Below are 10,772 nucleotides of genomic sequence, written 5' to 3' on the forward strand. Positions count from 1 at the left end.
AACTAGGTATATGTCTAAATTTAAGCTGTAATTTGCATGGAGAGAACAACTGTACTTGGGTCTGCTCCTAAAGGGAATCCAAAACTTTAGCCTTATTAAAATAGTGTTTTGATTACCTAAGACAAGACCATACTAATGAAAGCACTCAGAGTAACAAATTTTATATGTAAACTGTGGTTTTCATAAACATATAAGAAATGTCACCTGCTGTGGAAAATAGTGGCATAAAATGTTATTTAAAATGATAAAACTAGAAATGTCTATAGTGAAATGATATTTATGATTCAAGCAATTTGTAATAAGCTTTGGAACAACCTGCACTTCTCATACACATCCAAATCCACAAGGCCCCTTAGAACAGCTTCAATTTGTCCTACAGGGAATTCTCTGGCACTCTCATGGGAATTTCAGTTCCCACTGCTTCCTCTTCTGACAAAAGCACACAATCATACCATTGGTTGACTCTTTGGTTCAGAATACATTTATATAAACAAGACTTTTCTAAGATTGGGAAATGGAGCCTCCAAAATGAATGAGAGTGCAATGAATTGCTACCTGTGTTATTGGCATTCCTGTACCACTATATTTTTTCCCATTTTAGAAAGTCTAACATTTTTGAGAGATCACAATTTCTTTTAAGATATGGGTAAGAGAGAAGTGATTTCTATAATCTTCATTTTGCTTTATAGAAAAGTGAAAATGCTATTTAATTTACTATAATTTTAGACTGGGTATACAAGCTATCAAAATAGCCAGGTTAAATTTGGATAACTATTATTGCATTATCTTTGTGTTTTATTTTCATGAGTACATATAGATAAGGAAAATAGTTGTAAGACTGGATTGTTCTTTTAATGATACTTTATTATTTTGTTAGCCTTATCATAATGACTTTGTAAGATAGCTTGTAGTGAACTAGAACACTAAATGATTTAAAACTGGGTTTAAAGATTCAGGTCATAATGGTTCTTGTATTAGAATTATTTCTGATTATTCTCATATAAATATCCATTCTTTTTAATTAATCACATTCTCTGATTAAAACTTTTAAGGTCAGTCACTTAAATATTAACTCCTGTATTCTTTCACCCACTCTGATAATTGGTGACAGTTATATGCATATGTTTGTATGTGTGTGTGTGTGTATATATACATATATGGAAATATGCAGAAAATTGTATTGTGCTGCTCTTTCCAGTATTTATAACTTAATAAGTAAGCACATACCTACATACAATTTGAAATTGAAAATTTTCAACTATTTAGTGATTTGGAATTTCATGGAGTAAGTCCATTCTAAATACATATGCATTGAACAATTATAATTATTCCTGTTAATTATATCTATTGCTATATCAGGTTCCAGTCATTGGTTCAATTATAACTGGCAGACAGGAATATCCACTCAAGTAATCAGCAGAATTTCTATACAACGTCAGCTCCAGTCACTGTCAGAACAAAGGTAAAGCAACATTCAAATACGGAAAGTGTCAGGCACATGGGCTCATACCTATAATCTGAGGACTTTGAGAGGCCAAGGAAAGAGGTGACGAGGCCAAGTTGCAAGATCAGCCTTAGAAATATAGCAAGACCAAGTCTCTACAAAAAATAGAAAATGTAGCCAGCTATGGTGATGCATGCCTGTAGTCCCAGCTACTTGAAAGACTGAGACAGGAGGATACCTTGAGCCCAGGATTTCAAGGTTGCAGTGAGCTATGATCATGCCACTGCACTCCACTCTGGGTAATAGACTCTGACTCTGTCTCAAAAAATTAAATTAAGTTAAATTAAATTAAAAAAACATGGAAAGAACTTTCAGACAATGTTAGTAAATTTAACAAAAACACGAAATTTATAAAGTAAAATTTAAAATCAAACCTCTCATACACTAACTCCATAGGAAAATAGACTTGGATATTGAATAAAAGAAAAAAGAAAGATTCCTAGGGTTGAGAGTCCTAAATGAAAACCAGGTTTAAGACAAATATTTACCCCCAAGGCCATGAGCCTTTCCCTTTACTTCACCTTCAGCTTCCTCTAATGCTTCCTCTCTCCTCTTTGGTTTGTCTTTCCCACATATATTCACACATGCTTTTTTTATTCTCCATTTCTCTTCCTCCAATTTTTTTCACTCTCTCAAATTTCCCTTTCATCTTCCCTCTCCCTTCTCCTTCCAAGCCCTCAACTCCCCTCTTCTTTTGAAGATATTCATTAACACTTTCTACACTAAAAAAATGTGCAATTGTCTAAAAATGCCAGATGTTCTCCACATTTCCTAGAGTATTTTATTTCATGCTCCACACTGTTGTACCACTTGTTTCTTATTCACTTCAAATTATTTTTGGCCTCAGCTCTACCACAAAATCAAAACTGGAAACTGCTCTCAATATAGCCACTAAAATTTTGTCAATTTCCACACTCAATGATCTCTGTTCACTCATTTTTCTATTAGAGCATTTATTTTGGTATTTGGTGCAGTATTTCACTTTGTCCTTGAGTACCTTTCCTTTTCTGTGACCACAACCACTCAGCTTTCCAGTTTCCCTCCCACTTTTCTGATCAGTCTGTTTAGTATCCTTTCTGGTGTCTTCCTCATCTCTTTTTGGAGTCAGTTCTTGGTTGCATTAGGAGATGGAAGTATTCGATGGATACTGGTTCTATATAGAAATGCTTACAGAAGTTGGAGTAGTCAGCTGCAAAAATTGGCATGAGTAGAAGGAAGACAGGCAGCCAGTGAACAGCCAACTTCACACTCCAGCACTAGCTCAATGAGGGCTGTTCCTACATCTACTGAACTTCACATGACAAAGCTGACCCACTGTAAATGCCATTGATGAGGGAGAAGGATGCATCAGGTGGTGTCCTGGTATTGCTGCCTTCTCTGACTTGGCAAACAAATTCCACTTTTGTCCTTATGCCCTTTTTTCTTCTCTCTACTTTCCAAATGTAGGGTGGTTGTATTTCATTGGTAGCATACATCATGTCTCTTCATTCTAGATGTAAGAAGAATGGGAAAATTCATTTGTACTTCTTTTAGCTCCTAGAGCAGTAGGTAACCTCTGATAGTCACCAAAACGTGAGTGGCAGAAAAGAAGATCAGATCTTGGCCATCTTATAAAGGACATATATCCCCTTTGTTACCTCTTTAACATAACTTCCTCAAGTTTCTTTTCTTGTCTTTCCTTTCCTTGTCTACTCTTTGTTGGATAGGGTATTCCTAACTCTTCCCTCTACAACCACGATGATTTCAAGTTATAATATCTATTAAGCTCTAGTAGGCTCATATTACTGACTAGATCTCACCTAGTTGTCCAAATGATGCTTACTCCATAAATTTGTCAGCACATCTAGTTCTCAATCTCAATTCTTAATGATCATCTACCAAGCCAAGTAACTCCTCTCTCCTTCACTGACCACTGTTGTCACATCAAATGTGTTTACAGAATACTAGAGACTCTACATTCTCAATTCTTTTGAATCAATCTCATTATCTCATCATCTCATCATCTCTTCCAATGTCATATCACACAAGGATTTGGCACTTCACATACATTTGAATCATCTAGAGGGTAATTTAAAAATGCAGATTCCTAGACCTCATTCTTGAACTACTTAATTCATTTCTGCACTTAAATCTGACAACCATTATTTTTCACAAAAATCTTTCCCAGATAATTCTCATGTTTAATCTAACTTGGGGTCCCTTGGAAACATATTAACAGGTTCCTACTTAGTATGGCTGACTCCAGGTTCCCCCTCCTGCAGTGTATTTTCTCCACTATTAAAAATTAAATTTAAAAAATATTTGATGATGCCATTCTCCATATAAAAATTTTCAGTGTATGCATATTACCTGAAGAATAAAGCTCAAGATCCTTCACAAGGCATTAATCATTAATTTGTTCCAGGTCCTTCAAAAACCTTTTGCCTTAACACTGCATCCGTGTCTAAGGAGTAGAATTTTTCTAGCACGTTCAACAGTGTCCACATAAATTTAGCACACAAGTAGACTGCTCCTCTTGTTTTATAAATCTGTTAATGCCTACACATTTTTGGAAAATAAATATAGCATTTCTTATTTCTTTAACTTCTCAAATAATGTGTCCATTATTATAGTACTGATAAAATTAAAAGTGCTTTGATAAGTATACAGTTTATCTTAACACCTATTCCTCAATTTCAATTCATAATTACATTGAAAATATTCTTTTTATATTTACTGCATTTTATTTTATTTTGAATGAATGGACAGTAATTGTATTTTCCCTCCTTTAGTTTCCTTCAGTTTAGTAGTAATAAATAAAATTATAGACAATCTGATAAGAGTTTGTTTTTACTTCAACTCCCCTCTCCCAATTTCAACTTATACTAATTGCATATGAATATATGCATTTTTTACATTTACTGCACTTTATTTCAGAGGATACCAAGTGAGGATGGGAAAGGAAAATGCAACATTGCTGACAGAGTTTGTTCTCATAGGACTTACACATCAACCAGAGTGGAAAATCACCCTTTTCCTGGTATTCTTGGTAATATATCTCCTCACCATCATGGGGAACCTTGGTCTCATTGCTCTTATTTGGAATGACCCTCACCTTCACATCCCGATGTATTTATTTCTTGGGAGTTTAGCCTTTGTGGATGCTTGGATATCTTCCACAGTGACCCCCAAGATGTTGGTTAGCTTCTTAGTCAAGACTTCGATGATATCTCTCTCTGAATGTATGGTACAATTTTTTTCCTTTGCAATCAGTGTAACCACAGAATGTTTTCTCTTGGCAGTAATGGCGTATGATCGCTATGTAGCCATATGCAAACCTTTACTCTATCCAGTGATTATGAACAATAGATTATGTGTCCGGCTATTAGTCTTGTCATTTGTAAGCAGCTTTCTTCATGCCCTACTTCATGAAGTCTTCTTGTTCAGATTAAACTTCTGTAATTCCAACATAATACATCACTTTTACTGTGACATTATGCCATTGTTAAAGATTTCTTGTACTGAAACTTCTATTAATTATCTAATGGTTTTTGTGCTCTCAGGTTCAATTCAAATATTCACCATTGTGACAATTCTTGTGTCTTATACATTTGTTCTTTTCACAATCTTAAAAAAATCTGTAAGAGGCATAAGGAAAGCCTTCTCTACATGTGGAGCTCATCTCTTATCTGTGTCTTTATACTATGGCCCTCTTCTCTTCATGTATGTGCTCCCTCGATCACCACAAGCTGATGATCAAGACACGATGGAGTCTCTGTTTTACATGGTCATAGTTCCGTTGCTTAATCCCATTATCTATAGCTTGAGAAATAAGCAAGTGATAGATTCACTCACAAAAATGTTAAAAAGAAATGTTTAGATCTCATGCTAATCTCTTTTCTCTTTTTAGTAAACTAATCACAAAATTGTACTTTAGAGATACCTATGTTTTTTCCAGTGTTCAGCTTTGTTTTGCAATTATTATTGTCCTAACATTTTAATTACATAAAGTACCTAATAAGCTAATTAAACTATTCTCACATTATCAAAATATTTCAAAGAATTTAAATGAAGTGTTCACATGAAAGTAGAATAATTAAAGCACAAAGCAAATCAAATTTTTTACTGTCTTGTATGCTATTCAATGTTGCTTTATAAATGTGTTATATCCTAAGATAGTGGTGTATTTGATAAAGATTTAAGTATGACATCTTCGTACTAATACAGCTGCATTGCCTAGGAGTCCTATCATATTGAACTTCATAGTGGAGGCAGATTTGTATTTGAGTAAACACAAGCAAATCCCCAGAATTCTAGCTAGCAAAAATCTTTCTTTCCACTTTGTCATGAAAGGGTGAATTTCACTTCTGTAGAGCCTCAACTCACATATTAAGCAAAGAAACAAATAGAAATGGACATGCAATAAGGAAAAAAGAAGAGAGTGAAGAGAGTGAAGGACAGATCCAAGTGTAAGAGGATGCTCTTAACTCAGTGTGTTTGTATGAATAAGAAGAGGCCACTTGCCCCTAAGTCTCTATAATGACTTCTAAGACCATTTCCAAACTGTGCTTGTATGTTTTTGGACACTTTGAAAAGTTTTGCTAATTCAGAAAACTAACTGGTTAAATAGAAGAACTAAGTTGGTGTAGACATAGAGAAGAAAAAGATAAGTGGCATAATAGAAAGAACATAACCTTAATATTTCTAAAATTAAAAATGAAGCTAGTAAGATAAATCAATAATATCACAAGGTTATGGAATGTGTTGTTGACAGCCAGGGACTTTAAATGCACATTGCCAAAGTTTAAATAATGTTAAGATGATATGACATCATAGTGCCCAGTAAGTGGAGGCAAAAACATAAAAATGGGGAAGAGTTTGGATGTTTTATATCTCAAAAAGTTCTTGATTGTTAGCCTTCTTCACACATCAGACTCCTTAGGTATATGAATCATCCATCTTCTAGTCCACCATGCCCTTCATCTCTCAACACTGAAATTAATTTCACATTTCCACTGATACCACTGAAGCCTTACCCTGAAAAATACTAATCTCTATTTTTATAAAACTGTAGTTACCTATTTTCTACATTCTTCTAGCACTCTCACTACCCCAACATTGCTGTCAGAGTTTTTGTAATTAATTATAACTATAATTAATTAACTCTAATTAATTATATCCTTTTCCAATAGCTTTTATTGGATTGTGATGGCTACCAGATAGTATGCATACATGTTTTAGGTATCTGTATTGGTATACATACATAAGCATATGTATATTTTTATGTGTATGTGTAGTCATATGATATGCATATACATATGTAGTCAAAATGTAAACGTAGGCACATTAAAAATTTAGAATTTGAGTAGACAAAGATTTATGATTGGGCAGTGCAAGACAGCATGTGTTTTGGGGCTTTCCTTAAGGGTCAGAGAGGAAGGCTTTTTAGGGAGAATATGGAAGCAAGATAAAGAAAATATTTGATTGGCTGAAATGGAGCAGTAGCCTTATGTAGATAATTCCAGTGGAAAGTCTTTAACTATTTGGTAGTTTCTAATTGGTTACACTTAATTTTTGTCTTACCATTTTCATTGAGTTGGATTTCTGTTTTCTTAGGTAGGAGCCCATTTTCATGTTGTCACCTCAGCTTAATGAACTGTCATTTAATTATTTTAAACAATCTCTCCCCTTTAGGTCTGCATCTCAATTATTGAAAAGGTACCAGAACTCAGGCACATTTGCCACTTTCTGTCATTATCACAGCTGATTTGTCTTTATCTCACCATGGAACTCAAAAGTCACTAGGTCTGATTTCTTGAAGAAGCCTTTCTTTTGTTATTCATCTTGTTTTTGTTGTTCTAATCACAGTGACAAATCTCATATACATTGATGTCTAGGAACTTGCATTTAAGACTCCTTAGCGAAAGCAGCACGTCAGGGAGATGACGATGATGATTATCATGGGGAGAATATCAAGAGACTGGGCTATGCTAAGTAGCCAAGGTGCTCATGAATCAAAACAAGTAAAATTTTAAAAAAGGTTAAGGATTAGAACAATCTATAACCTCAGTCTCTGAATTCTGAGGGCAGTCAGTTGAGAAGATTTCTGTATTTGGGCTCAAAGCATCTTTGGATGATGAAATAAAGATGGCAGTTGCATCTGATAATTTTACTGATTTCCATTCTGAATGTGTTTTTATCATTGGATGTTTTGGTGGACTTCCTGACTGGCTCACTCAGCAGCAGGCATGAAGTTGGTCCTCCAAAGTTTATTAACAAATTGTTGGGCTCTAACGTCTAGGGCTTCAGGAATAGGGCAGGTTATAGATAGATGAGAAAATCTTAAAGACAGTGAACAGAACTTGGATCTAATAATGGGTACATTATAGTGTTCTACTGAAACACACTTTTCTTTCCTCTACAGCCACCCCTATTTCTATCAAATATAAACACAGGAAGACTAATTTGTTTGAAAAATATGTCCATCCTCATTAAACTTCACCTGATTATTTATGTAAGTGCAGTAGGAATAGTGATCATCTCTTTCTAAGTCTGCTTTGCTGAGACCTTTAATAAAGGAATCCCAGATTAGATATATAAAAGCCTCTGCAGGCTAGGTTGTCATGCCATCAGGATTCACCTACAATACCTGTAGATTTAGGTGGATTCTCTTCTACTTGAGATCCTCAAAATATTGTTAAGTTTTCTGCACCTTCCAGAAAGTGAACTTCCTCTCTCACATTGTAAAGCTAGAAATGCAGTGTGCAGATATAAGACCAGTTATTCTCAAGGAGCTTGCTATAGTGTGGTTTTATTGGCCCCTCCAAATCTCATGTTAAAATTGACCCCGAATGTTGGAGATGGGGTATAATGGAAGGTATTTGGGTCATGGGAATGGATCCCTCATAAATGGCTTGATGTCATGCTTATAGTAATGAGTGAGTTCTTGCTCTATTAGTTCCCATGAAATCTGTTTAAAAAAAAAAAAAAAGCCTGGCACCTCCTGTTTCTCTCTCTTGCTTTTTCTCTTGCCATGAGATTTCTGCATGCGCTGGCTCTGCTTTCCCTTCACCCACGAGTGGAAGTAACCTGGAGCCATCACCAGAAGCAGATGCTGGTGCCATGCTTCTTGCACAGCCTGCAGAACCAGGAGCCAAACAAGTTTCTTTTCTTTTGTTATCCAGCCTCAGATATTGCTTTATTGCAACACTAAATAGAATAAGACAGAAAACTGCTACCAAGGAGTAGGGTGCTACTATAGATATACCTGAAAATGTGGAAGCAGTTTTGGAACTGGGTAGTGGGCAGGCATCAGAAGAGTTCTGAGGGCTCAGGAGAAGACAAATCAATGACAGAAAGGTTGGAACTTCTTTGAAATTGGTCAAATAGGTGTGACCAAAATGCTGATAGAAATATAAACAATACAGACCAGATAGAAATGATCTCTGAACATATACCTTGTTAAGCCGTAGCAAAGAACTTGTCTCCATTGTTTCCATGCCCTAGGGATTGGTGGAAGGCTGAACCTAAAAGGAATGATTGAGGATATCTGGCAGAAGAAACTTCTAAGCAGAAGAGTGTTTAAGAAGTGGTAGGGGTGCTTTTAACAGCTTATGCTCAAATATAGCAACAAAAGAATGACCTCAAGGTGTGATTTATAATTAAAAGAAAAGAAGAGCATAAAAATTTGAAAAATTCACACCTGGCCATATTGTAGAGAAGGAAAGAGCATTTACAGGAGAGGGATCCAAGAGTGCTGTGAAACCACCACTACTTATACAGATTAGTATGGATGAAAGGGAGTCACCTGCTAATACAAAAATGAGGGAAAGGCCCTGAAGGCATTTCAGACATCTTCCGATCTGCCCTTCTCATTGTAAGACCACAGACCTAGGAGTAAAGAATGGTTTCAGGGAATAGGTACAGGGCACTACTGCCCTGTGCCACGTTGGGATAATGCTCCCCACATCCCAGCAACTCCATCTCCAGCTGCATCCCAAAGACCCTCAGCTATGCTTGGGCTTCCACTTTGTGGAGTGCCAGCCATAAGCCTTGGTGGCTTCCACATGATGTTAAGTCTGCAGGCACCCAGAATGCAGGAATTGTAAAGGCTTGGAGGCTTCCACCTATATTTCAGAGGATGTTTTGGAAAGCCTGGGTGCTCAGCCATGGAAGTGGAGACTCTTTACAGAGACTTTTCTAAAGTAACGCTAAGCAGAAGTGTGGGGTTAGAACCCCCACAGAGCTGCTACTGGGACACTACTTAGTGGAGCTGTGAGAGCAGGACCACTAACCATAAGACCCTAGAACTATAGAGCTACCAGTATTATGAAACTTCAGCCTGGAAACGCCTCTGGCATTCCACTGCAAACCCTGAGAGCAGCCACATGGGCTGTGCCCAGCAAAGCCATGGGGAGGGGATTGTTCAAGCCCTGGGGAGCCCACCCCACATACCAGTGTGCCCAGGACAAGGAATCGAGTGACATTATTTTGGAGCTTTAGGATTTCAAGTCTGCCCTGCTACGTTTTGAACTTATATGGAGCCCTGTTATCCATTTCTTCTGGACAATTTATCCATTTTGGTTGGAAATGTCTACCTAATACCTGTTACACCATTGTATCTTGGAAGTAAATAACTTGATTTTGATTTGAGGAGCTCACAGTTATAAGGAACTTGCCTTGAGTCTCAAAAAAGACTTTGTTGGTTTTTTTTTTTTCTTGGAGTACTTGTTATATTTTGGTACAAGCATACAACATATAATGATGAAATCAGGGTAATTGGGACATGATGCACCTGAAACATTTATCATTGCTTTATGTTGGAACATTTGAAAACTTCTAGCTATTCTGAAATATGATAAATTATTGTTAACTATAGTTGCCCTATTGCACTATTGAACACTAGAACTTTTCCCTTCTATTTAACATCATTACCCATTAATCAACACCTCTTCATTACCCCTTCCCACCACCCTTACCAATCTCTAGTAGCCACCATTCTATTCACTACCTCCATGAGATCAATTTTTTTAGGTCCCATATATGAGTGTGAAAATGCAATATATGTCTTTCTGTGCCTGGTTTATTTCACTTAAAATAATGTCCTCCAGATCCATCCATATTTCTACAAATGACAAAATTTCCTTCTTTTTCATGGCTAAATAATATTCCATTGTGTACATACACCCCATCTTCTTTATCCATTCATCCCTTGATAAACACTTAAGCTGATTCCACATTTTAGCCATTGTGAATGATGCTTCAATAAACACAGAAGTGCAAATATCTT

The 10,772-nt window shown here is 36.2% G+C and overlaps 1 protein-coding gene across 1 annotated transcript; it reads left to right on the forward strand.

Moving 5' to 3' along the window:
* The first annotated feature begins 4,436 nt into the window (after window positions 1-4,436).
* On the forward strand, window positions 4,437-5,363 carry LOC138386219 (olfactory receptor 5H2-like). The gene has a single exon (XM_069472503.1). The coding sequence runs from the start codon at window positions 4,437-4,439 to the stop codon at window positions 5,361-5,363; it is 927 nt and encodes a 308-aa protein (XP_069328604.1).
* Window positions 5,364-10,772: the final 5,409 nt, after the last annotated feature.

The sequence above is a fragment of the Eulemur rufifrons genome, chromosome 7 (assembly GCF_041146395.1).
Source record: "Eulemur rufifrons isolate Redbay chromosome 7, OSU_ERuf_1, whole genome shotgun sequence".
In the NCBI taxonomy this organism is placed as follows: Eukaryota; Metazoa; Chordata; class Mammalia; order Primates; family Lemuridae; genus Eulemur; species Eulemur rufifrons.

Excerpts from the sequence above, each read along its gene's own strand:
- LOC138386219 (XM_069472503.1), top strand. The coding sequence starts at position 4,437 with ATGGGAAAGGAAAATGCAACATTGCTGACAGAGTTTGTTCTCATAGGA.